Here is a 27,190-nt window from a genome sequence, read left to right as displayed (position 1 = left end):
GTACTGCACATCCCACACTCTCCAGAAATGTCACTAAATATGAGGTCCAGAGGCTTGAGTGTTGGTATTTTCATTGTTAATGCGTGACCAAGCTGGAGACATTATTTGTTCTTCTTGCCACCTCCCTCAATACCTCTTGCTAATCACTGTATTCAAATTTCCTTTTGTTGGAATGATTGTCATTTTGCTGGCTCTTCAGGGCTGATTGAAATGAAGATAGTGTTAAGGCAGTTCATGCATAAACCAGAAGTAACATTTTGCAGGTTTCATTTTGTGCAAAAAGTTTTGGTGTCATGAAGTAGAGAAATTATGTTTAATCACTTTTTGAATTGTGTATGCCCTTTATTCTCAGAACCCTTGTCTGGCTTAAGTGATTTGATTTTTAATGATTTGTAGCTCTCTAGCTTGCCTAGTCATTTTTATCTCATTTTATTAAACTCTCATCACAAATTAAGTAAACTTCAAAGTTGAAATATTTAACAATTTAGTGAGTGAGTTGCCTAACTCCACTGCCATGTTTTCTGTGTGTACAGCTAGAATGACTTAGAATTTTATTTTGTACCAACAGTGGGTCCATCTATCCTTTATCACTGCTGAGGAAGAATTTTCCTCCAGTTGTCTAGAATGTTAGCTATAGGCTCCAGTAACTACTGCTAACTAATGGCATTTTTAAGATGACATTCTTAATGTCTAAAACCATTCTGATATTTCTCTTCCCTTTGCTTCAATAGCTATAGACAAATGGTATAATATTCTATAAGGAATAAGCTAAAATTCCAGTTTGAGAATTTAGTATCATTCATTTTTCCTTTGCCTTATGTCTAATTTATGCTTTCTAAGGAAGTAAGGGTAGTAGACAAGGAAAAAAATGATCACACCTATTGACTGGCTATTTTATACAGAGAAATTAGTCGCAAGGAACTTGACTTTTTAAAAATGAGGGTGGGCTTTAACAGCACATTACATTACATTCTTCACTTATCAAGTGTATGTGGAGGGGACATGTGGGTGTGAGTGTTTTTTTATCAGTGATAACCAGTGGTGTACAAGACACTGCTTTTAGTGTTTAAATTGTTACAGTCTCTGTGGAAAATAGTTTGGCCTGCTATCAAGTGTCTTAAAAATATCTCTCAACTTTGACCCATTTAGAGTGTGGTTTTTATTGTTCGTTTGTATTTTGTTGTTATTGTTTGGCATGTCATACAAATGATAAAATTAAGAATACACTAAAATGTTAACGATATTTAGTTCCAGGTCATGGGATTAAGATGGTTGGTTGGTTAACCTTGCAGTGTTTTCTAAGGTTATGCAAATGGATATATATTCTTTTCTCGGAAATTATATCTGCTAAGTGTGCTAAAGGAGAGACCAGGTCTGTTACTCTGCTTGTTTCAAAAAGCATCTGTACTTGCCCTGCTTTATGGTTTTTGTGCTTCTCAGGATGGTCATAAGGTCAGTGAGTCATCCTACAGAGCAACAACGTAAGATCTTAGCCTTTTAAAAACGTGGCCTGCTCTGTTTTTCTTGTAATACGGAATATGGTTTAAAATAGATTCCAAATTCGTAGTTAATCATTTGAATTCTCTAAATGGAATGAAACTAAGCCATTCCACATTCCTTTGGTTTAAAAATGATTCCTGTACATTTAAGGTATGTGAACATCATTTCTTAACTTCAACCCATATTCTGAACTAAAATTTTAGTAAACAATCATTGCATTAGACTTGTTGCTTTAAAACTCTGCTGGTTACTTTAACTTTATGGTCCTTTTACCAGAAATGGTTCTGTTCCTTCCCTTTCTTCTGTAGTGTTGGATACCAATGATAGATTCCTGAGGAAGATCACGATTGGACAGGCTCCAACGGAGAAAGGGCACACACGGATGGTAACTTTCTTTCCAAGAAAATTAAGTCATATGGACTAGATCCTTGCCACTTCCATCCTCCTCCATTCTCTTGCGTACGCTTGATACTGCCAGGTGTTCTGCTTCTCCCTTTTAAAATGGAAGTGAGTAGGTGTGTGGTATTGAGCACTCCTGACAGCTTTTGCAATAAATACCATGTCACCTGTGTTTTTCCCCCGGTCTTTTTTCCTGGAGGTGGAAAGTCCCAAGGAAATATCCTCACATATAAATGGATAAAAACTGCTTCTTTTTAAATGGCCATCTTGCAGTATGTCTCTTCAGTGTAGGTGCTTCCACCTTGTTCCCTTGAATGTTAAGGAAACCACATGATAACATGCAGCCTTCACAAGGATAAAATAATAGCTTGTTGGTCCTACTAGAAAGTTTTTTTTTTTAATTGCCTCTTCAAGGTCGTGGGATAATTAAGTAGTTACAAATTTTTATTGTCAGAGGATTATTTTCATTAAGTGCTTTGTCTTTGTGTAGTAGTCTGTTTTTCTACCGTTTTAAGCCATTTGTTTAAATCTAGAATGCATAAAAGAACTACTTTTGCAATTCACTGTTCTGGTTTAACACAAAGTTTTCCCTGTTGGCTCTCTTCCCTGCCAACAGGCCCAGTTTGATATCTCTGTGGCCAGTGAAATTATGGCTGTCCTGGCTCTCACCAGTTCTCTAGAAGACATGAGAGAAAGACTAGGCAAAATGGTGGTGGCATCCAGCAAGGGAGGGGAGCCTGTCACTGCTGAAGATCTGGTGAGTGCCTGTGTCCATTGTCCTCAAGTATCTCGGAGATTATACATGACAAACATTCTCCTGTACCTTGCAGTTAACTAATCAATTCAATCCTGAATTATGAAATTTATACAAAGTATTTAATAGTGAGTACTAGGTGGTATGTTCCAGAATAGCCCACAAGTTTCAGATGGTTTGAGCAACCTCTTTATCCTGTGAGTATCCCCAAGGATGGCTGTATGACTTTAGTTTGCAAAGAATATCATGAGATGAGGCCCTCAGGAGCTGAACTTCAGGTGTCGTGTCATCCCTCCCACCGTCCCCGTCCTGCCCCCGACACACACACCATTCCCTTCCCATGGCACATGGCTTCCTGCCCAGAAGCCTCTGATCATGAGGCTGCTGGTCATCACATCCATGCTAATAACTATGCGTGCCTGGCAGGACCACTGATAGCCAATTCTGAATGAGGGTCATCCTAGACTAGTTCCCCACCTCCAGGTTATTTTTGAACTGTTCTTACAAGCCTGTTTGTGTGAAACACAAACCAAAATTGGTGGCCATAGTGGTATGTCAGATGAATTTAGAAGCGGGGGTGGGGAGGGGTGAAATAATTTCGTTTTCAGTTAATCTGGGTGATAAAGTTGTTTTAAATTTTAGCACTCAAACCAGAAATTTAGAAAGTCATTACAACTGGATGTAAGTGGAAATCATTGCTTTATCTCATTTACCAGTTTGTTCCACTTATGGTTGGATTGCTTTTTTAAAAGAGTGACCTGGATATGTAAGAGTTAGTATTGAACTCCTGGGTCTCCTGGGTAACATTTCACGTTCAGCTTTCAGAAACACATATTGAATTTGGTTTATGGCCATTTCTGCCCAGACAGTAAAGTTACAAATAACTAAACACTCCAGGAACTACAGTTTCCCTGCTCTAAACCAGTCTAAACTGGATTCCCCACATGAGCCAGGAACAGAGCTTAATTGAGATGCTTGTTTCCAAGGTTACATGTTTTTCCAAAAATTGCATGTGAATGTCATTTTCATTGTATCTGTTCTCCCTGCTTAAAATAACTAACTTCAGAGCATATCTGGGGGAAAAAAAAATGAATGGCTGGTCTAGTTCAGGTGAAGGTACTGATTGGTCCAAGATGGCTTGAAAGGGAAAACCTATGAATGTTGAAAGGTGATGTCAGAAAGTTGGGTGTGTTTTTGTTTGTTTGGTTTTTTGCTGGTAGGAGTTAAGGTTTCATGTGTTTGTTTTTATAGGGAGTGAGTGGCGCATTGACGGTGCTCATGAAGGATGCGATCAAGCCCAATCTCATGCAGACATTAGAGGTGAGCAGAGTAACTCCTGCCTTCTGTGTGGTTTTCACATTCAGAGCAGAGTGGTTGGAAAGCACACTTTCTTTGGAAAGTCAGAGACCTTTTCCACCTGTTCATTGCTTTCTCCCCATTTTTTCATTCTTTCTTGCAGTTCCAATGGAGACATAATTGAAATATAGAAAAGGAGGCTTTCTGTTTTCCCTCTGGGAGTCTTTTTTGATTTCAGCTAAATCCCATGCCCTTGACTTTGTGATCCCGTTTTGAAGCAGGATTGGCAGCTTCCCTCATGCCATCTTGATTTCCACAGGGCACTCCAGTGTTTGTTCATGCTGGACCATTTGCCAACATTGCACATGGGAATTCCTCCATCATAGCAGACCGGGTTGCACTCAAGCTTGTTGGCCCTGAAGGGTTTGTAGGTGAGTAGTTTTGCAAAATAAATGAATAGATGGTTTTCTTTTACATCAGGGGTATTGGGTTTGCATTTTTACAGTTGTTTTTCTCTTACTTACAGTGACTGAAGCTGGATTTGGAGCAGACATTGGAATGGAGAAGTTTTTTAACATCAAATGCCGATATTCTGGTCTCCGCCCTCATGTAGTGGTTCTTGTTGCCACTGTCAGGGCTCTTAAAATGCACGGGGGTGGCCCCACGGTGAGGAACAGGGTTGGAAGAGTCTGCTTATCAGGAATTTTCTGAAGGCTAAAGGGAAGTTGGATGCCTGTTTCTTCATTAAGTTGCTCTTTTCCTCATGATTACTAGGTGCTGAAGTAAGTGATGGTCAGACAGCTCTTGTGGTGACCACCTTGGCCCTTGGGCAAATTGGCTTTGTGGCCTACCTTTCTGAGGAAATCACCTGAAAGATCTAAGTCCATCCAAGGACATGTGCTTGGCTGTATCTACGAGACTCCTTTATATTCACACTATTCTTTTAAAATTTGAATTCCATTTACCCTCTAAATAGAGGTGCTGGCAGCCAGCCATCTGCGCCATTTATCTGAGGCAGAGTCGGCCTCTTTTTAGAGGTGCGTGCCTGGCAGGACCAGTGATAGCCTGGAGTGGGCAGGAGGAGAAGGGCTGGCAGGGCAGCTGAAGGAGCCTAGTGGGGATCCTCCGAACTGCTTCTGTGTAGCGGGGAGAAATGGACTTGGGACAAGCTTATCTTCAACTTCATCACGAACTTTGTTTTCCTGAATTGCTACCAATTAGATGTGCTTTTTTTTTTTTTTTTTTTTTTTTTAATCATCATTTTATTGAGATATATTCACATACCACGCAGTCATACAAAACAAATTGTACTTTCGATTGTTTACAGTACCATTACATAGTTGTACATTCATCACCTAAATCAATCCCTGACACCTTCATTAGCACACACACAAAAATAACAAGAATAATAATTAGAGTGAAAAAGAGCAATTGAAGTAAAAAAGAACACTGGGTACCTTTATCTGTTTGTTTCCTTCCCCTACTTTTCTATACATCCATCCATAAACTAGACAAAGTGGAGTTTGGTCCTTATGGCATTCCCAATCCCACTGTCACCCCTCATAAGCTACATTTTTATACAACTGTCTTCAAGATTCATGGGTTCTGGGTTGTAGTTTAATAGTTTCAGGTATCCACCACCAGCTACCCCAATTCTTTAGAACCTAAAAAAGGTTGTCTAAAGTGTGCGTAAGAGTGCCCACCAGAGTGATCTCTCGGCTCGTTTTGGAATCTCTCTGCCACTGAAGCTTATTTCATTTCCTTTCACATCCCCCTTTTGGTCAAGAAGATGTTCTCCATCCCACGATGCCGGGTCTACATTCCTCCCCGGGAGTCATATTCCACGTTGCCAGGGAGATTCACTTCCCTGGGTGTCTGATCCCACGTAGGGGGGAGGGCAGTGATTTCACCTTTCAAGTTGGCTTAGCCAGAGAGAGAGGGCCACATCTGAGCAACAAAGAGGCATTCAGGAGGAGACTCTTAGGCACAAATACAGGGAGGCCTAGCCTCTCCTTTGCAGCAACCGTCTTCCCAAGGGTAAAACTTATGGTAGAGGGCTCAACCCACCAAACCACCAGTCCCCTATGTCTGTGGTCATGTTAGCAACCATGGAGGTGGGGTAGGCGAATACCCCTGCATTCTCCACAGGCTCCTCAAGGGGGCACTACATCTTTTTTTTTTTTCCTTGTTTGTCTTTTTTCTTTTTCTTTTTTTTTTTTTAACTTTTCCTTCTTTTTTAAATCAACTATATGAAAAAAAAAGTTAAAAAGAAAACAAACATACAATGAAAGAACATTTCAAAGAGACCATAACAAGGGAGTAAGAAAAAGACAACTAACATAAGATAACTGCTTAACTTCCAGCATGTTCCTACTTTACCCCAAGAAAGTTACATAATATAGCAACATTTCAGTGAACTTGTTCCTACTACATCCATCAGAAATTAACAGACCATAGTCATTTCTGGGCATCCCCAGAACGTTAAATAGCTTATCTGTTCTTCTTGGATTATTGTTCCCCCTTCCTTAATTGCTCTCTACTGCTAGTTCCCCTACATTCTACATTATAAACCATTTGTTTTACATTTTTCAAAGTTCACATTAGTGGTAGCATATAATATTTCTCTTTTTGTGCCTGGCTTATTTCGCTCAGCATTATGTCTTCAAGGTTCATCCATGTTGTCATATGTTTCACCAGATCGTTCCTTCTTACTGCCGCGTAGTATTCCATTGTGTGTATATACCACATTTTATTTATCCACTCATCTGTTGAAGGACATTTGGGTTGTTTCCATCTCTTGGCAATTGTGAATAATGCTGCTATGAACATTGGCGTGCAGATATCTGTTCGTGTCACTGCTTTCCGATCTTCTGGGTATATACCGAGAAGTGCAATCGCTGGATCGAATGGTAGCTCTATATGTAGTTTTCTAAGGAACTGCCAGACTGACTTCCAGAGTGGCTGAACCATTATACAGTCCCACCAACAATGAATAAGAGTTCCAATTTCTCCACATCCCCTCCAGCATTTGTAGTTTCCTGTTTGTTTAATGGCAGCCATTCTAACCGGTGTTAGATGGTATCTCATTGTGGTCTTAATTTGCATCTCTCTAATAGCTAGTGAAGCTGAACATTTTTTCATGTGTTTCTTGGCCATTTGTATTTCCTCTTCAGAGAACTGTCTTTTCATATCTTTTGCCCATTTTATAATTGGGCCGACTGTACTATTGTCATTGAGTTGTAGGATTTCTTTGTATATGCAAGATATCAGTCTTTTGTCAGATACATGGTTTCCAAAAATTTTTTCCCATTGAGTTGGCTGCCTCTTTACCTTTTTGAGAAATTCCTTTGAGGTGCAGAAACTTCTAAGCTTGAGGAGTTGCCATTTATCTATTTTCTCTTTTGTTGCTTGTGCTTTGGGTGTAAAGTCTAGGAAGTGGCCGCCTAATACAAGGTCTTGAAGATGTTTTCCTACATTATCTTCTAGGAGTTTTATGGTACTTTCTTTTATATTGAGATCTTTGGTCCATTTTGAGTTAATTTTTGTGTAGGGGGTGAGGTAGGGGTCCTCTTTCATTCTTTTGGATATGGATATCCAACTCTCCCAGCCCCATTTGTTGAAAAGACCATTATGGCTCAGTTCGGTGACTTTGGGGGCCTTATCAAAGGTCAGTCGGCCATAGATCTGAGGGTCTATCTCTGAATTCTCAATTCGATTCCATTGATCTATATGTCTATCTTTGTGCCAGTACCATGCTGTTTTGGCAACTGTGGCTTTATAATAAGCTTCAAAGTCAGGGAGTGTAAGTCCTCCCACTTCGTTTTTCTTTTTTAGAGGGTCTTTAGCAATTCGAGGCATCTTCCCTTTCCAAATAAATTTGATAACTAGCTTTTCCAAGTCTGCAAAGTAGGTTGTTGGAATTTTGATTGGGATTGCATTGAATCTGTAGATGAGTTTGGGTAGAATTGACATCTTAATGACATTTAGCCTTCCTATCCATGAACATGGAATATTTTTCCATCTTTTAAGGTCCCCTTCTATTTCTTTTAGTAGAGTTATGTAGTTTTCTTTGTATAGGTCTTTTACATCTTTGGTTAAGTTGATTCCTAGGTACTTGATTTTTTTAGTTGCTATTGAAAATGGTATCTTTTTCTTGAGTGTCTCTTCAGTTTGTTCATTTCTAGCATATAGAAACATTACTGACTTATGTGCATTAATCTTGTATCCCGCTACTTTGCTAAATTTGTTTATTAGCTCTAGTAGGTGTATCGTTGATTTCTCGGGGTTTTCCAGATATAAGATCATATCATCTGCAAACAATGACAGTTTTACTTCTTCTTTTCCAATTTGGATGCCTTTTATTTCTTTGTCTTGCCGGATTGCCCTGGCTAGCACTTCCAGCACAATGTTGAATAACAGTGGTGACAGCGGGCATCCTTGTCTTGTTCCTGATCTTAGAGGGAAGGCTTTCAGTCTCTCACCATTGAGTACTATGCTGGCTGTGGGTTTTTCATATATGCTCTTTATCATGTTGAGGAAGTTTCCTTCAATTCCTACCTTTTGAAGTGTTTTTATCAAAAAGGGATGTTGGATTTTGTCAAATGCTTTTTCAGCATCTATTGAGATGATCAATTGATTTTTCCCTTTCGAGTTTTTAATGTGTTGTAATACATTGATTGTTTTTCTTATGTTGAACCATCCTTGCATGCCTGGAATGAACCCCACTTGGTCATGGTGTATGATTTTTTTAGTGTGTCTTTGGATTCGATTTGCAAGTATTTTGTTGAGGATTTTTGCATCTATATTCATTAGGGAGATTGGCCGGTAGTTTTCCTTTTTTGTAGCATCTTTGCCTGGTTTTGGTATTAGATTGATGTTAGCTTCATAAAATGAGTTAGGTAGTGTTCCATTTTTTTCAATGTTTTGAAAGAGTTTGAGTAAGATTGGTGTCAGTTCTTTCTGGAAAGTTTGGTAGAATTCCCCTGTGAAGCCATCTGGCCCTGGGCATTTATTTGTGGGAAGATTTTTGATGACTGATTGGATCTCTTTGCTTGTGATGGGTTGGTTGAGGTCTTCTATTTCTTCTCTGGTCAGTCTAGGTTGTTCATATGTTTCCAGGAAATTGTCCATTTCTTCTACATTATCCAGTTTGTTGCCATACAGTTGTTCATAATATCCTCTTATAATTTTTTTAATTTCTTCAGGATCTGCAGTTATGTCACCTTTTTCATTCATTATTTTGTTTATATGGGTCTTCTCTCTTTTTGATTTTGTCAGTCTAGCTAGGGGCTTGTCAATCTTGTTGATCTTCTCAAAGAACCAACTTTTAGTGATATTTATCCTCTCTATTGTTTTTTTGTTCTCTATGTCATTTATTTCTGCTTTAATCCTTGTTATTTCTTTCCTTGTACTTGGTTTAGGATTGGTTTGCTGTTCATTTTCTAGCTTCTTCAGTTGATCCATTAGTTCTTTGATTTTGGCTCTTTCTTCCTTTTTAATATATGTGTTTAGTGCTATAAATTTCCCCCTTAGCACTGCTTTTGCTGCATCCCATAGGTTTTGGTATGTTGTGTTCTCATTTTCATTCGTCTCTATATATTTAGCAATTTCTCTTGCTATTTCTTCTTTAACCCACTGATTGTTTAGGAGTGTGTTGTTTAACCTCCAGGTATTTGTGAATTTTCTAAGTCTCTGATGGTTATTGACTTCTAATTGTATTCCATTGTGGTCAGAGAATGTGCTTTGAATAATTTCAATCTTTTTAAATTTATTGAGGCTTGTTTTATGTCCCAGCATATGATCTATTCTGGAGAAAGTTCCGTGAGCACTAGAAAAGTATGTGTATCCTGGTGATTTGGGATGTAATGTCCTGTAGATGTCTGTTAAATCTAATTCATTTATCAGATTGTTTAGGTTTTCAATTTCCTTATTGGTCTTCTGTCTGGTTGATCTATCTATAGGAGAGAGTGATGTGTTGAAGTCTCCCACAATTATTGTGGAAACATCAATTGCTTCCTTTAGTTTTGCCAGTGTTTCTCTCATGTATTTTGTGGCACCTTGATTGGGTGCATAGACATTTACGATTGTTATTTCTTCTTGCTGAATTGCCCCTTTTATTAGTATGTAGTGGCCTTCTTTGTCTCTCAAAACATCCCTGCATTTGAAGTCTATTTTATCTGAGATTAATATTGCTACACCTGCTTTCTTTTGGCTGTAGCTTGCATGAAATATTTTTTTCCATCCTTTCACTTTCAGTTTCTTTGTGTCCCTGTGTCTAAGATGAGTCTCTTGTATGCAACATATTGATGGTTCATTTTTTTTGATCCATTCTGCGAATCTATATCTTTTAATTGGGGAGTTTAATCCATTTACATTCAACGTTAAAACCGTGAAGGCATTTCTTGAATCGGCCATCGTATCCTTTGGTTTATGTTTGCCATATTTTTCCCTCTCTCTATTAATATCCTTTATTGTACCCATACCGAATCTCTTTAGTACTGAACCTTTCTCCAAGTCTCTCTGTCCTGTCTTTGTTTCTCTGTCTGTAGGGCTCCCTTTAGTATCTCCAGTAGGGCAGGTCTCTTGTTAGCAAATTCTCTCAGCATTTCTTTGTCTGTGAAAAATTTAAGCTCTCCCTCAAATTTGAAGGAGAGCTTTGCTGGATAAAGTATTCTTGGCTGGAAATTCCTCTCACTCAGAATTTTAAATATATCGTGCCACTGCCTTCTTGCCTCCATGGTGGCTGCTGAGTAGTCACTACTTAGTCTTATGCTGTTTCCTTTGTATGTGGTGAATTGCTTTTCTCTTGCTGCTTTCAGAACTTGCTCCTTCTCTTCTATGTTTGACAGTGTGATCAGTATATGTCTCGGAGTGGGTTTTTTTGGATTTATTCTATTTGGAGTTCGCTGAGCATTTATGATTTGTGTATTTATGTTGTTTAGAAGATTTGGGAAGTTTTCCCCAACAATTTCTTTGCATACTCTTCCTAGACCTTTACCCTTTTCTTCCCCTTCTGGGACACCAATGAGTCTTATATTCGGACGTTTCATATTATCTATCATATCCCTGAGGTCCATTTCGAGTTTTTCAATTTTTTTCCCCATTCTTTCTTTTATGCTTTCATTTTCCATTCTGTCATCTTCCAGGTCACTGATTCGTTGTTCAACTTCCTCTAGTCTTGTACTATGAGTGTCCAGAATCTTTTTAATTTGGTCAACAGTTTCTTTAATTTCCATAAGATCATCCATTTTTTTATTTAGTCTTGCAATGTCTTCTTTATGCTCTCCTAGGGTCTTCTTGATTTCCTTCATATCCCGTACTATGGTCTCATTGTTCATCTTTAGTTCTTTGAGTAGCTGCTCTAGGTGCTGTGTCTCTTGTGGTCTTTTGATTTGGGTGCTTGGGCTTGGGTTATCCATATCGTCTGGTTTTTTCATATGCTTTATAATTTTCTGTTGTTTTTGGCCTCGTGGCATTTGCTGAACTTGATAGGGTTCTTTTAGGGTCTGTAGACCTATTGAAGTCCTTATCTCTAATTTATCCGATCTACAGCTTCTTGGAGTACACTTTCTCTAACTAACCAGCAGGTGGCGTCCACGAGCCACCTGTTCTCCACAAGCCAGTTCTCCCCTGCTTAGCCTTTTTGGTGAGTGAGGGAGTGAGTCTTGTGGGGCCCAATTGGTGTACCAAGCTTGCGTGTGTAGTTGGTGTTGCCTGCCCTGTATGTGGGGCGTGTTTCTGGGCAGTCGGGGAAGGGGGGTGGCCCTAACAATCAAATCTCCCTGATGATCCTAGAGTTTTAAAGCTGCTGCAATAGTCTAATCCTTCAGTTCAGTCCTGCCACAGTTTGTCTCTGCCACTGACCCACAAGTCTTTGGTATTGGTGTATGGCTCCTGAGACTTGCAAGTGGGCCCCTCTTCCAGGCTGTGCACCCCGGGTCCTCTGTTGAGGGATGACTGTGCTATGTCACACGTGAGTGCCGTCCCCCCGGGGCAGTTCTGGGCTGCTGGGCTGTGTAGGGAGGCTCCCAGTCTGCTGAAATGATGGCTGAATGGGGCTTTGTTAATTCACACTGTTCCACCTTCCCAGCTCTGGGACATTCAGCTGAGGTTGCAGGGAAGGCTAATGTCCACGCCCAGTTTTGTGGTGTGTGCCTGTTATTTGAAGCACTTCCGTCACACTGGGTTGTCTGGGGCAGCTCTGGGCTATGGGGCTGGCGATGGGCAGGAGTGTTTCCTGTCCACCAGGATGGTGGCTGTGAGCGGACACCCCCCTTTTCTTGGGAAGTTGTGTTGTTTATAGTGAATTTTCTCAGCCACTGGATTATTGCCTTTTGTCTCAGAGCTCTCTTAGTTCTGCTCTTGACTTGACGTGCCCAAATTGCAATTTTTTGAAGCTTTCTGTATTGGGCTTCTTAGAGTAATTGTTTTAGAAAAAGAAAAAAGGATTTAGAAAAAAAAAAAAAAAAAAAAGGCCCTCCTCAGAGATCTAATGGGTTATTGAAATGCTAATAGACAAAGCAACCAGGGCCATTAAGGAAAGGTCCACAGGGCAGAGAGATCAGCTTTGCTTCGGGATTTGCATATGCGCCTCAAGGCCTGATCTCCGCCCTTCCCCTTTCTGTGTTCACCAGAACTCCAAAAATCCTCTGCTTTTATTTTGGAGTTTTTCGTGTTGTTTTTTTTCTATCCCTGTCTCCTCTTTGCTGGGCTGGCTGCTCTCAGAGTCTCTGGTGTCTGGTCTCAGTCTATCTATGGTTGGAGTTTGAATCAGTAGAATGAGTTTCCGATAAGAGCAGCCACTGCAGTTCTCCCTTCTCCTTCCCGGAGCTGACAGCCCCTCCTCCCCCGGGACTGAGCCTGGCAGGGAGGGGCGCGGGTCCCCTGGCCGCAAAAACTTACAGATTTCGCTGATCTCAGCAGTTCCACGTTTTCATGAGTGTTGTATGAAGTATGCCCAAAGACAGATTGCTCTGTGGTGTCCAGTCCACGCAGTTCCTGGCTTTTTACCTACTTTCCTGGAGGAGTAACTAAAACTTACAGCTCACCAGTCTGCCATCTTGCCCCGCCTCTCGATGATTCTAGATGTGCTTTTTAGCCTAACATTTTACAGCTGTTCTCCAGCACCTGTATGTGAAGACTTGGTGTTAGTTTTCAGAAATCATTTGTACAAGTATTAAATTTGTATCCTCAAGGTGCTTGTACTGTAATTAGGGAAAGAAGACCTCTCTCACTTATGAAATAAAATCTGTGTTTCTTAGTGTAGCATTCAGGGTTTTTTCCTGTGATAGCAGTTCTCAAGCATTTTGTTTTCAGGACCCCTTTAAACTCTTAAAAATTGAGGGTCCTTGAAGAGCTTTTATTTAATGGGTTATAGCTATTGGTATTTACCATATTAGAAATTAAAGTTGCTACATACTAACATAAATAACATTTTTCATGAAAAATTAGTACATTTTCCAAAACAAAATTTAAGCATTGTACATTTTTTAAGATCTGCTCAGTATCTGGCTTAATTGAAGACACTGACTTCTCATCTTCTATATTTGATTGTTGTGATATCACATGTTACCTAACCTTTGGTAAAGCCCTTTGTACGTTCACAAGAGGATGAGAGTGAAAAAGTGCAGTAATATCTCAGCATTGTTGTTAAAACAGTTTTGACCTCGTGGACAGCCTGAAAGGATTAGGTCCCCTGACCATACTTTAAGAACTGCTGCTATAATACTATGTAAGCGCACCTCCCCAGTTTTAGTGGTCCCTGAAAAAAGTGGTCTCCTGGCCCAGGATCCTCTTTCTGCTAGTAGTACAGGATGGACTCCTCTTTTCTTCTAATTGCAATCAGCATTTCTCTTGTGTGCACCCCCTCACTCACCCTCACACCACTGCAACTCCTTTCCTTCTTTCCTTGTGACCTTGTGGTCTGAAAAATATGCTGCTAGCCACTTTGTTTGGGCAGCACTGAGACTGGAGGGCTTTACACATACAGCTGTCAAGGAGCCAGACCTGCTGCCCACCACCAGCACCCACACTGGGCCTAGGAGCTCCATGGAGTGCCCCATGCATGGCTGCCTAGGTTCCTGCTTCCTGTCCTGCCTCTCTATGGCCCCTTCCATAGCCTCCCTGCGGAAATGGCAGGGACCACGCTGAATGCCTCCTAATCGCTATCTATTATTGCCCATAGCAACTCTTGCTCTCTAGGGTCCATGGAATTGGCATCTACACACACACACACACTTTTGACCCTTTCCAGTGGGTGTGGCAGGTCTGTATCACCACACTGATCTGGACTTGGGGCAGGCATTCACCTCAGTGACAGAGTGAACTCCAGGCTTGGGTGTTCTGACACCTTTAAATACGATCTGTGATAGAGGAAGAATATTCCTTCTGTGCTGTTTTTTCCTCTTTATTTGCACTTTCCATGCACCACAGTTCAGCTACACTAAGACATGGGTTGGCTCTGTGAGCTTGGTGAAGCCATTCCAGGCCTGATTGCAGACTCCATCTGCAGACATTTGCAGTGCAGCCTTTGCAGGGCTGGCACCTTTATTTCTACCACCACTGCTTGTCCTATACTCACTGCATTTAGTGTCCCTGCCCAGAACACATTTCTTTCCTTTTCTGCCTCCATAAATCCATCTCTTCTCCCCTCCTTTAAGAGCTTCACACTAATTGAAGCCACAAAGGTCTCTCACTTTTTGAAAGCAGTCGTTTTTGTTCTGTGCTCTCTGATGATTGTATGTCCTAAATCCTTGTTTGTTGGAACCAATCTTATACTATTTTATATTTGCTGAAGCATGTGACTTGTTGCCTTTAACACATGGCACCATTTTAAGCTAAACTCGGATTGTAAATAGGAAATACCTCTGACTTGATTTTCTTTCCTTCCAGGTCACTGCTGGAATGCCTCTACCCAAGGCTTACATAGAGGAGGTAACTTTGATAATTTCTAATTACTTGAACTAGAAGTCTCCACACCCTATATCAGTATTTCTAAATCCAGCACATTTGAAAATGAGTGTGCCAGGATTGCTCCTGGGATACGTTGATGCTAAAAGACCTGCTGGGTGCTGAAAAATTGTATTAAATGAGTAAAGGGGGAAGAAGTGCCTCATGAAACAGAGTTGCCTCATACATGATGCCAATAAAACCACTGCCCTAGACCATTGGTTCTGAACCAAGGGCAGATTCTCCCTCCAGGGGGCATTTTAATAATGTCTGGAGACATTTTATGTTGTCACAATTCCGAAGAATGGGGGTGGAGCTGCTACTGGCATCTAGTGGATAGAACTCAGGGGTTCTGCTTAACATCCTACAGTGCACAGGGCAGCCCCCTACAAAAAAGAATCATTTGGCCCTAAATGTCAGTCATGCTGAGGCTGAGAAACCCTCCCCCAAACTAATGGAAGTTACTTTCCGTAGTCTTCCCTGCATTGGCTGGGTGGTTTCCAAATACCATTCAATCAGAAGCAAGTAGGGACCTTTTTCAAAAGGCCTTTTCCTTTGTAAATTTAAATCCATATTAAAAGGCCAAGATATGCTCCGGATCCTGATTATTTTTCTAGGCAAAGATTCCATAAGCTGATTTGGTTTATAGCATCATGCAGGAGCCCAAAGAACAATTTAGAGCTCCAACTTTTTTATACTTTTATCATTTACTGTCAAAGAAACATCCCTAGAGCCAGTTTGGGGTGGTTGTGTGAGAGGCAGTCCCTTCGAAGAGCTGGTAAGGTCAGCCTCTGTCACTGTTGATTTAATTTTTCTGCCTCTTCTTTTTGAAGCTTTTAAATTCTCAAGCAATACAGGATTACTGTTAAAGCCTCAAATGAAGTATTTTGAACTGGGCTAGAAAAGAACTGTCAGAGCCTTGAGTCTGCCTGTCTTCTGAGTTATGTTTTGCCTTTTATGGTCATTTGTCTGATTCATGCGTAGGAGGGGAATTCACAGTTCTGGCCCTCCTGCTACCCCACAGCCTTTCCTGTGTCTAATTAGAGTGACTGCCCCTAACTGGCCCAGCTGGTGTCTTCATTTAAGAATTTCCACGTATTTAAAATTGTTCTTGATCAGTCTTACATATTAATTGGTTTTCATGTGGCTGGAGGTAAAGAATGAGCAGTGTTCTACAGAACATCAAATAAAACCTAATCTCAGTTTTCATTATTAAAGGAAACACAAGCACGTATCACATTAACAATGACCCCAGTTGTTTGCTATCTTGAAACTACCCATTTTTCTGGTGTTCTATGATTATTAGGATCCGCAAACCAAGCACCATTGCACTATTGCTGCTGGGTTTTGCTCATGATCCAGTGTATGTTTTTTTGCATAAGACTGATATATTTTTATTTTAAAAATATTTAGTGCATTTTTAAGCTTAACATAGAACATAACCTTATTAAACACTGTGATTTGAGTACTCTTAATAGTTTGGTGCTTATTTCTCAACATTTAAAAAAATTTCATAAATAAACATATTTTTATGTTGATGCAAAAATAGAATTAAGCACGCACCATAGTTTTACAGCTTTAATACATCTTGGACAAGTCCCGTGTTAACACAGGTCTGTCTCACTTTTCATTCCACCTGTGTGTTAAATATTTCATGGAGTGTATGTATATCATCATAATTCATTGACCCAACCCCTTATTGATGGGAATCTGTGTTTGCAATTTCCCAATGCTATAAGCAGTTCTGGAGTAAACATTTAAAGGTATATTTCCTTAATTTCCTTTCTTTACATTTCATTGTGTTTGGTTCTTAGAAATAGCATTTATCTTGTTATCTGTTGTCCCTAATGAAGGTTCATGTTTGAGGGAAGTAAAACCTTTGAAAGCATCATGAATACTTCATGTTTTCTGTCAGTATTTCTGGTAGCTGTTTAGTGAATGTCTGTTTTGTGCTTAGGCTCTGTCTTCTGATGGGTCTGTGGTGCTGAGCAGAAGCAGTTTGTACCATTGTACTATATGAGTATATGAAACCTATAAAAGGAGGCCTGGAAACATAATTTACGTACGAGCAGCTAATTCTCTTCATATCTCAAATAAGCTATTAACTTGTGGTGTGATGACAGCAGATATGCCAGCTTCCATATATTCGAGATGGATGGGACACAAGCATGGCTCCACTCCAGCCCATAAGGCTCGAGTGTAGCTGCCCTGCTCCACAGTGTATACTCGCCAAGGGGAAGAAGGCATCGGAGAATCATCTCCATTACTTGCCTCCTCCCTGTCCTGACAGTGAGTGGCTACTAGTTCAAGGAGTCAGTGTATGTTTTAAGAAGAACCTGCAACTACATCAGCTCTGCACCCTGACCTCACAGACCCGTTATTGTTTTTGCAGAACCTGGAGCTGGTTGAAAAAGGCTTCAGTAACTTGAAGAAACAAATTGAAAATGCCAGAATCTTTGGTGTTCCAGTAGTGGTGGCTGTGAACGTATTCAAGTAAGTTCAGGGAGAGTTCAGGGAGTGGATTAACACCTAGGCCCTGAAGGTAAATGTTCCTTTTGGTCTTTGGAGGCCTTTTTTTTTTGTTTTCATTGAAGAAATTATAGGTTTACAGAAAAATCATGCAGCAAGTAGAGTTCCCATATCCACCACCCCCCACCCCTCCCACCCCCCCACATACATGCAGTTTTCCCTGTTATTAACACTTGCAATGGTCTGGTACCTTTGTTACAATTGATGAAAGAATATTATTATAATGTTAACTGTAGTCTATAGTTTACATCAGGTTACTACAATGTTTATATTGTTCAGTCTTATGGTGTTTCTTTTGTTTTTTTTAAAATTTTTATCCTAGTAACATATACAACCTAAAATTTCCCCTTTAACTACATTCAAACATGTTATTCATTGCTTTTAATTACTTTCACAATGTTGTGTTACCATTACCGCATTGCATTATGAAAATTCTTCCATCACTCCAAATAGAAACTCAGTACCAATTAAGCATTAATTCCCCTTTCCTTACCCTTACTCTAGCACCTGGTAACATGTATTGTAGTTTCTGACTCTGAATCTGCTTATTCAGATTATTTCATATCAGTACGATCATACAATATTTGTCCTTCTGTGTCTGGCTTATTTCACTCATCATGATGTCTTGAAGTATACATGTTGCCAGCAGTGAATAAGTGTTCCTGTTTCTCCACCTCTCTCCAACACTTGATATTTTCCATTTTTAAGTAGCCGTTCTAGTGGGTATAGAATCCCATTGTGGTTTTGATGTGCATTTTCCTAATGGCTAATGACATAGAGCTTTTGGGCCATTTGTGTATCTTTGGAGGGGTGTCTTATTTAAGTCTTTTGCCCATTTTTTTTAATACAGTTTTATTGAGGTATATTTACAAATCATCCAGTGAGCAGTTATTCACAGTACCATCATATAGTTTTGTATTCATCACCAGAATCAATTTTTGAACATTTTCCTTATTCCAAAATAAATAAAAATAAAAGTAAAAGAGAACACCTAAAACATTTCATCACAGCCCCCCCCCATCCCACCCTATTTTTCATTTAGTTTTTGTCCCATTTTTCTACCCATCTGGTGTGAGCCACCAGGTTTTCACAATCACACAATCATACCATGTAAGCCATATCGTTACCCAGTCACTTCAGGAATCAAGGCTACTGGGTTATAGTTCAGCAGTTTCAGCTATTTCCTTCTATCCCAATACACTAAAAACTAAAGAGGGATATCTATATGGTGCATAAGAATGCCCTCCAGATTGACCTCTCTACTCCAATTGAAATCTCTCAGCCACTGAAACTGTATTTTGTTTCATTTCTCTTTCTCCTTTTGGTCAAGAAGAATTTCTCAATCCCATGATGCTGGGTCCAGGCTCATCCCCGAGAGTCATGTCCCATGTTGCCAGGGAGATTTCCACCCCTGGGGGTCATGTCCCACGTAGGGGGGAGTTTTCCCTGTTTTTTAATTGAGTTCTTTGTCTTTTTGTTGCTGAGTTGTAGGGTTTCTTTAAATATTCTGGAAATTAAACCCTTGTTGGATATATGGTTTCCAAATATTTCCTCCCATTCTGTAGGTTGTCTTTTTACTTTCATGATGAAGTTCCTTGATGTGCTAAGTTTATAATTTTGATGAGGTTCCATTTATCAATTTTTTCTTTTGTTGCTTGTGCTTTGGGTATCAAGTCAAAGAATCTGTTGCCTTACGCAAGGTCCTGAAATGCTTCCCTGTTTTCTTCTAGTAGTTTTATAGTCCTGGTTCTTATATTTAGGCTTTGATCCATTTTGAGTTAATTTTCATATATGGTATGAGGTAAGGGTTCACCTTCATTCTTTTGCATTTGGAATGCAGGTCTCCCAGCACCGTTTATTGAAGATGCTATTCTTTCCCATGCATTAGTCCTTTAGAACCTTGGTTAAGTTTATTTCTACGTATTTGATTCTTTTTGTTATTGTAAATTGGGATTTTTTTTCTTGATTTACTCTTCAGATTGTTCATTACAAGTTTATAGATTTGGGGGTGTTGATCTTGTACCCTGCCACTTTGCTGAATTCATTTATTAGCTCTAGTAACTTTGTTGTGGGTTTTTCAGGATTTTCTATATACAGGATCATGCCATATAAAAATAGGATAAGTTTTACTTCTTCCTTTCCAATATAGATGCCTTTTGTTTATTTTTCTGGCTGAATTGCTCTGGCTAGAACTTCCAGTACAAGGTTGAGTAAGGGTGGTGACAGTAGGCCTCCTTATCTTCTTGTTCCTGATCTTAGAGGGAAAGCTTTCAGTGTTTCACCATTGTGTGTGATGTTAGCAGTAGGTTTTTCATATATGCCCTTTATCATGTTGAGGAAGTTTCCTTCTATTGCTAGTTTTCTAAGTGTTTTTAACAAGAAAGGATGCTGGATCTTGTCAAATGCCTTTTCTGCAACAGTTGAGATGATCATGTGGCTTCCCCCCTCGTTTCATTAGTGTGGTAAATTATTACATTACGTGATTTTCTTATGTTGAACCATCCTTGCATACCTGTGTTAAATCCCACTTGATCATGATGTATAATTATTTTAATGTGCCTTTGGATTCAGTTAGCTATTTTGTTGAGGATTTTCATAAGGGATATTCGTCTGTAATTTTCTTTTCTTGTGTTATCTTTATCTGGCTTTGGTATTAGGGTGATGATGTTGGCCTCACAGAATAAGTTAGGTAGTATTCCCTCCTCTTCTACCATTTTTGGGAGAGTTTGAGCAGGATTGGTTGTTAATTCTTCTTGGAATGTTTGGTAAAATTCACCAGTGAAGCCATCTAATACTGGGCTTTTCTTTGTTGGGAGGTTTTTTGATGACTGATTCAAACTCCTTTCTTGTTATTGGTGTTGAGATCATCTATTTCTTTTTGTATCAGTGTAGGTAGTTTGTGTATTTCTAGGAATTTGTGCATTTTGTCCGTGTTATCTAATTTGTTGGTATACAGTTGTTCATATTATCTTAAAATCCTTTTTATTTCTCTGGGGTTGGTAGGAATGTTCTCCTTTTCATTTCTGATTTTAGTCAGTTAGTTGCGTCCTTCCTTTTTCTTTGTCAGTGTAGCTAAAGGTTTGTCGATTCTATTGATTTCTTTCAAAGAACCAACTTTTGGTTTCATTGATTCTCTCTAGTGTTTTTTATTTTCTATTTAATTTATCCCTGTTCTATTCTTTATTTCCTTCTTTCTGCTTCCTTTGGACTTAGTTTGCTCTTATTTTTCTAGAACCTGCAGTTGTAAGGTTAGGTCTCTGACTTGAGAGCTTTCTTCATTTTGAATGTAGACATTTGAAACTATAAATGTCCCTCTCAGCACTGCCTTTGCTGCATCCCATAGTTTTGGTTTGTTGTGTTTTCGTTTTCATTTGTTTCAAGATACTTCCTAATTTCCCATGTGATTTCTTCTTCGTACCATTGGTTGTTAAAGAGTGTGTTGTTTAATTTCCACATATTTGTGAATTTTCCTGTTCTTCCTATATTACTGATTTTTAGCATCATTCCACTGTGGTTGGAGAAAATATAAGGTCTGATTTAAGTATTTTTTAATTTATTGAGACTTTTTGTGACCTACCTACTGTATGGTCTATCCTGAAGAATGATCCATATGCACTAGAGAAGAATGTGTATACTGCTGCTGTTGAGTAAAGTGTTCTACATATGTCTGTTAGGTCTAGTTGGTTTCAAGCATTGTTCAAGTCTTGTAGTTCCTTTCTGATCTTCTGTCTAGATGTTCAATCCATTATTGAAAGTGATATATTGAGTCCCCTACTATTAATGTAGAACCGTCTATTTCTCCCTTCAGATTTGTCAATATTTGCTTCATATATTCTGGGACTGCCTTTAGGTGCATATATATTTATAATTGTTTTGTCTTGTTGAATTGACCCCTTCAATAATATATAGTGACCGTTTTTGTCCCTCATAACAGTTTTTGACTTAGAATCTATTGATACTGGTATAGCTCTCCCAGCTATCTTTTGGTTACTGTTTGCATGGTATATTTTTTTCCCATCCTTTCACTTTCAACCTACTTGTGTCATTGAATCTAAGGTGTGTTTCATGTTAACAGCATATCGTTGGGTCATACTTTTTTATTCATTCTTCTAATCTCTGCCTATTGCCTGGAGAATTTAATCCCTTTACATTTAAAGAAACTGCTGGTAATGCAGGACTTTCTTCTGCCATTTTGCTATTTGGTCTTTGTAAATCTTATACCATTTTTTGTTCCTTGGCTCTACAGTTAATACCATTTTTGTCCCTTAGCTCTATGGTTAATACCTGCTTTCATATTTATTTGATTTTTTGTATTGTACTATTTTTGATTCCTTTCTCATATTTTTCTCTACTTATTTTTCATATATTTTCTTTGTAGTTACCATTGAGCTTAAATTTAACATCCTAAATCTGTAATAGTCAAATTTTTGATATCAGCTTAACTTCAGTAGCATGTACTTACACTGTTGCTATACCCCCTCTTTTTTGAGGCCTTTTATGCTAACAGAAAGTCATAGCCCTACAGAGCTCCCATTATTTTGCTAGGTCTGGTGGGATGTTGTCTTGACAAAGAGTTGAACATGTTGAGCTGGAAGCATTAGTTCAAGAAAGAATTGCGTGGGACATTTAGGTATTGTAGTGCTGGTTTTGGTCTTGTTATAATGGCCTCCTCACAGCAGCATAGAAAGCATGAGTTTTAAAAAGCTCACATTTATTGATTCCTTATGATCTGTTGGAAACTGTTCTAAGTGCTTTATTTGTATTTACTTGTCTAAGCCTTGTAACATCCTATGAAATAAGTGCTGTAATTATTCCCATTTTACCCATGTGAAAATTGAGATACATAAATATCAGGTAACTGGCAGAAAGTCACCCAGCTCATAAATTGTGGAGCCAGGATGCAAAGCCAGGTATTATATTGCTTTATTAGTACCTGTTTATCAGTGGGTAATTCACCTGAGTCTTAATGTCTAAAGCCCTTAAGGACAGATTCTGTCCTCTCCAGCTATCACCAGTGCTTTAACATGAAGTATTGCCTTTACAGAACTGACACAGAAGCTGAGCTGGACCTCATCTGCCACCTTGCCAAGGAAAATGGGGCTTTTGATGCTGTGAAATGCACTCACTGGGCAGAAGGGGGAAAGGGAACCTTAGCCCTGGCAGAAGCTGTCCAGAGAGCAGCACAAGCACCCAGCAACTTCAAACTCCTTTATGACCTCAAGGTAGGATTCTAAATGTAAGCAAAAAAGAAAAGATGAACACAGTGAGGTGTCTCAGTGGTTAGCTGTATTTAGAGCCACATGTTCAGCAGCTTCAGCCTTAGGGGTTTGGTTCTTACATGGGCAGGTTACATGACCACATCCTGGACTCCCAACCCTAGACCCCCTTCTCTTCTTCTGCTCTTCCTCTTCTCCTTGCTATTCACTTCTAGGGAGGGATCCAGGCAAGCATGCAGGGGAGGTTCACTCACAGTACAGGCCTTCTTGCTGGTGAGAGAGAGGTGTCATTGTGTGGGAATGCTATAGATGGAATTATCTGTTGGAAGGTTACCCATAGAACCAAGTGTAAATTCACTATACCCTTTAACCCAACACAGTAGCCATGTTGTGGTCAATTTACAAGGGACTACATCAAGTTCAGAAAAATTTCCTGACCACTTCCCAGTCGTAGAGGAAAACCGTACTCTTCCTGAGCTCACTTCCTGAAGCAGTTCTGCCTCAAGTTCAGAGAAGGCCTAAGTGTGGAAACCAAAGCACTTTGGCAGGCTTGATCATTGTTTCCATCTTAAGAATAAGCACTGCTTATTCTGTGATATAATAAAGTTCAGACAAGGTTGTTCTGTTTTGTCTTCAGTTCTTGGTTCCATGTGTTTTGGGATGTGCATGAACATAAAGTAGTATGACTATAACAATTGGAAACTTGGTTAGGAACATGGGATGGATGTTATAGTTTTAATTTGGCTTATATTCTCTAGCTTGGGTTTTTCTGGCTTCATTTTTTTTTTTTTTCCTTTTTTTTTTTTTTTTTTTTTTTTTCATTTTTATTGAGATTGTTCAGATACCATACAATTACCCAAAGATCCAAAGTGTACAATCACTTGCCCCTGGGTACCCTCATACAGCTGTGCATCCATCACACTTAATTTTTGTTCCATTTGTAGAAACTTTTCATTACTCCAGACAAGAAATAAAGTGAAAGATGGAAAGAAAAAAAAAAAAGGAAACTCTAATCCTCCCCATCCCTAACCAACCCCCCTCAATTGTTGACTCATAGTATTGATATAGTACATTTGTTACTGTTTATGAAAAAATGTTGAAATACTACTAACTGTAGTATATAGTTTGTAATAGGTATATAGTTCTTCCCTATATGCCCTTCTATTATTAACTTCTAATTGTATTGTCATACATTTGTTCTGGTTCATGGAAGTGATTTTCTAGTATTTGTACAGTTGATCATGGACATTGCCCACCATAGGATTCAGTTTTATCCATTCCCATCTTTTGACCTCCAACTTTCCTTCTGGTGACATGTATGACTCTGAGCTTCCCCTTTCCACCTCATTCACACACCATTTGGCACTGTTAGTTATTCTCACATCTTGCTACCGACATCCCTGTTCATTTCCAAACATTTACGTTCATCCTAATTGAACATTCTGCTCATACTAAGCAACCACTCCCCATTCTTAAGCCTCGTCCTATATCTTGGTACCTTATGTTTCATGTCTATGAGTTTACGTATTATAATTAGTTCCTATCAGTGAGACCCTACAATAATTGTCCTAATGTGTCTGGCTTATTTCACTCAGTATATTGCCCTCGAGGTTTTGTCATCAACCCATTTTTTTTTAATATGGTTTTGTTCACTCACCATACATTCCATCCCAAGTAAATAATCGATGGTTTTCTGCATGGTCATACATTTACGTGTTCACCACCTTCACCATTATCTATATAAGAGCATCTACATTTCTTCCACAAGGCAGGAGGGAGAGTCAAAGAAGGTAGAGAGGCAAAAGAAAGAGGAAAAAAAAAGACAGCTAGGAAGCAGCAAAAGGAAAAACAGCCTTAAATCAAAGTAGAATAAAGAATCAGACAATACCACCAATGTCAAGTGTCTAACATGCCTCCCCTATCCCCCCTCTTATCTGCATTCACCTTGGTATATCACCTTTGTTACATTAAAGGAAGCATAAAACAATGATTCTATTAGTTACAGTCTCTAGTTTATGCTGATTGCATCCCTCCCCCAATGCCTCCGCATTTTTAACCCTTGCAAGGTTGACATTTGCTTGTTCTCCCTCGTAAAAGAACATATTTGTACATTTTATCACAATTGTTGAATACTCTAGATTTCACCAAGTTACACAGTCCCAGTCTTTATCTTTCCTCCTTTCTTGTGGTGTCTCACATGCTCCCCACCTTCCTCTCTCAACCGTATTCATAGTTACCTTTGTTCAGTGTACTTACATTGTTGTGCTACCATCTCCCCAAATTGTGTTCCAAACCACGCACTCCTGTCTTCTATCACCGTGTAGTGCTCCCTTTAGTATTTCCCGTAGGACAGGTGTCTTGTTCACAAAGTCTCTCATTGTCTGTGTCAGAAAATATTTTGAGCTCTCCCTCATATTTGAAGGACAGCTTTGCTGGATACAGGATTCTTGGTTGGCGGTTTTTCTCCTTCAGTATCTTAAATATATCACACCACTTCCTTCTTGCCTCCATGGTTTCTGCTGAGAGATCCGCACATAGTCTTATTAAGCTTCCTTTGTATGTAATGGATCGCTTTTCTCGCTGCTTTCAGGATTCTGTCTTTGTCTTTGATATTTGATAATCTGATTATTAAGTGTCTTGGCGTAGGCCTATTCATATCTCTTCTGTTTGGAGTACGCTGTGCTTCTTGGATTTGTAATTTTATGTCTTTCATAAGAGATGGGAAATTTTCATTAATTATTTCCTCTATTATTGCTTCTGCCCCCTTTCCCTTCTCTTCTCCTTCTGGGACACCAATGATACGTACATTATTGTACTTTGTTTCATCCTTGAGTTTCCGGAGACGTTGCTCATATTTTTTCATTCTTTTCTCCATCTGCTCCTTTGCGTGTAGGCTTTCAGGTGTTTTGTTCTCCAGTTCCTGGGTGTTTTCTTCTGCCTCTTGAGGTCTGCTGTTGTATATTTCCATTGTGTCTTTCATCTCTTGTGTTGTGCCTTTCATTTCCATAGATTCTACTAGTTGTTTTTTTGAACTTTTGATTTCTGCCGTATACATGCCCAGTGCTTCCTTTACAGCCTCTATCTCTTTTGCAATATCTTCTCTAAACTTTTTGATTTGATTTAGCATTAGTTTAAATTCCTGTATCTCAGTTGAAGTGTACGTTTGTTCCTTTGACTGGGCCATAACTTTGTTTTTCTTAGTGTAGGTTGTAATTTTCTGTTGTCTAGGCATGGTTTCCTTGGTTATCCAAATCAGGTTTTCCCAGACCAGAACAGGCTCAGGTCCCAGAGGGAAGAAATATTCAGTATCTGGTTTCCCTGAGGGTGTGTCTTAGAAAATTGCTCCACCCTTTGATGCCTCAAGTCACTGTGCTTTTCTGCCCAGCAGGTGACTCCTGTTAGCCTGTAATTCTTGACTGGTGTGAGGCGGTGTGGCCATGTTCCCCCAGGCTCTGGGGTCTGGTTCTGAATGGAAAGGGCCCCACCCCTTTCCTCTTGGAGAAGATAGATCCCCCAGGTGGAGATCATTAGCATTTCAATGGTCTCTGCTTGTGCTGTCTCCACCCTTCTCCGCTTCACAGCCCTGGAAACTGAAAATGACTGGGGCTTTCTCCACTGAGCCAAAAAAGAAACAGATAGTCCTCTTCAGACCCAGCCCAAGGCGACCCTCCGGCTCTCCCAGGTCAGTCGTCACCCAAAGCCTCTGTCTGTTTTTTGGGGATGCGTACCTGTAGTGAGCAGTTCACACTCGCTACTTAAAACCCCAGTTGGAGCTCAGCTGAGCCGTATTCACTTGCTGGGAGAGAGCTTCTCTCTGGCACCACAAGGCTTTGCAGCTCGGGCTATGGGGGAGGGGGTCTCACGACTTGGATCCACAGGTTTTACTTACGGATTTTATGCTGTGTTCTTGGGCATTCCTCGCAATTCAAATTGGTGTATGATGAGTGGATGGTCTCGTTTGTCCCCCCGCAGTTATTCTGGATTATTTACTAGTTGTTTCTGGTTTTTTGTAGTTGTTCCAGGGGGACTACTTAGCTTCCACTCCTCTCTATGCCACCATCTTGCCCCTCCCCTTCTGGCTTCATTTTTAAAGATAATCTTAGACTTTCAAAAATGACCATAAAAAAATAGAAGGAAGAAACACTATTACTCTTGAGCTTTGACATTCTCTCATATTTCTCTGTGTCCCTTACAGATCTAATAACACTTGAGTGTTAACCTTCTCATATTGACTGTTTTGGTTTTGTAGACTGCTTAGCAAATCTACTCAGCCAATTTCTTTTTTCTTTTAGAAAATTCTATAAACACAAATTTGCACACAAATGCAAGTCATTTATAGGTACCCTCTCCAATTCCCCCTCCATACCACCTACGTCAGGAACCTCAGTCCTCAAAAGCCATCAGGAGACCTGGAAGAAGTGTGGTAATAAGGGCTTTATAATACATTTCTACTAGAAAGTTTTCTCTGTTTTGACAAACTGGAGGTTGCCACTTTTTTCTTATTCAGCAACTGCTGGTCTTAATTCATAAATTATCACTTTTTAGTTCA

General features: G+C 39.6%; 1 protein-coding gene across 3 annotated transcripts in view; it reads left to right on the top strand.

Annotated features, from left to right (window-relative positions):
* MTHFD1 (methylenetetrahydrofolate dehydrogenase, cyclohydrolase and formyltetrahydrofolate synthetase 1) overlaps positions 1-27,190 on the top strand; it is a 74,828-nt gene that overhangs the window by 40,388 nt on the left and 7,250 nt on the right. For all 3 annotated transcript variants that reach the window (XM_037832546.1, XM_037832545.1, XM_037832547.1), the window contains exons 17-24: positions 1,809-1,885; positions 2,516-2,656; positions 3,905-3,973; positions 4,269-4,380; positions 4,476-4,615; positions 14,840-14,881; positions 17,289-17,389; positions 22,470-22,647. In XM_037832546.1, coding sequence (XP_037688474.1) covers positions 1,809-1,885; positions 2,516-2,656; positions 3,905-3,973; positions 4,269-4,380; positions 4,476-4,615; positions 14,840-14,881; positions 17,289-17,389; positions 22,470-22,647 — 860 coding nt within the window. The remainder of the gene's footprint in view (positions 1-1,808; positions 1,886-2,515; positions 2,657-3,904; positions 3,974-4,268; positions 4,381-4,475; positions 4,616-14,839; positions 14,882-17,288; positions 17,390-22,469; positions 22,648-27,190) is intronic.

The sequence above is a fragment of the Choloepus didactylus genome, chromosome 4, assembly GCF_015220235.1.
Source record: "Choloepus didactylus isolate mChoDid1 chromosome 4, mChoDid1.pri, whole genome shotgun sequence".
NCBI classification, from domain to species: domain Eukaryota; kingdom Metazoa; phylum Chordata; class Mammalia; order Pilosa; family Megalonychidae; genus Choloepus; species Choloepus didactylus.
Note: the sequence above shows the minus strand (reverse complement) of the source record. Positions and strands in the feature narration are given on the sequence as shown.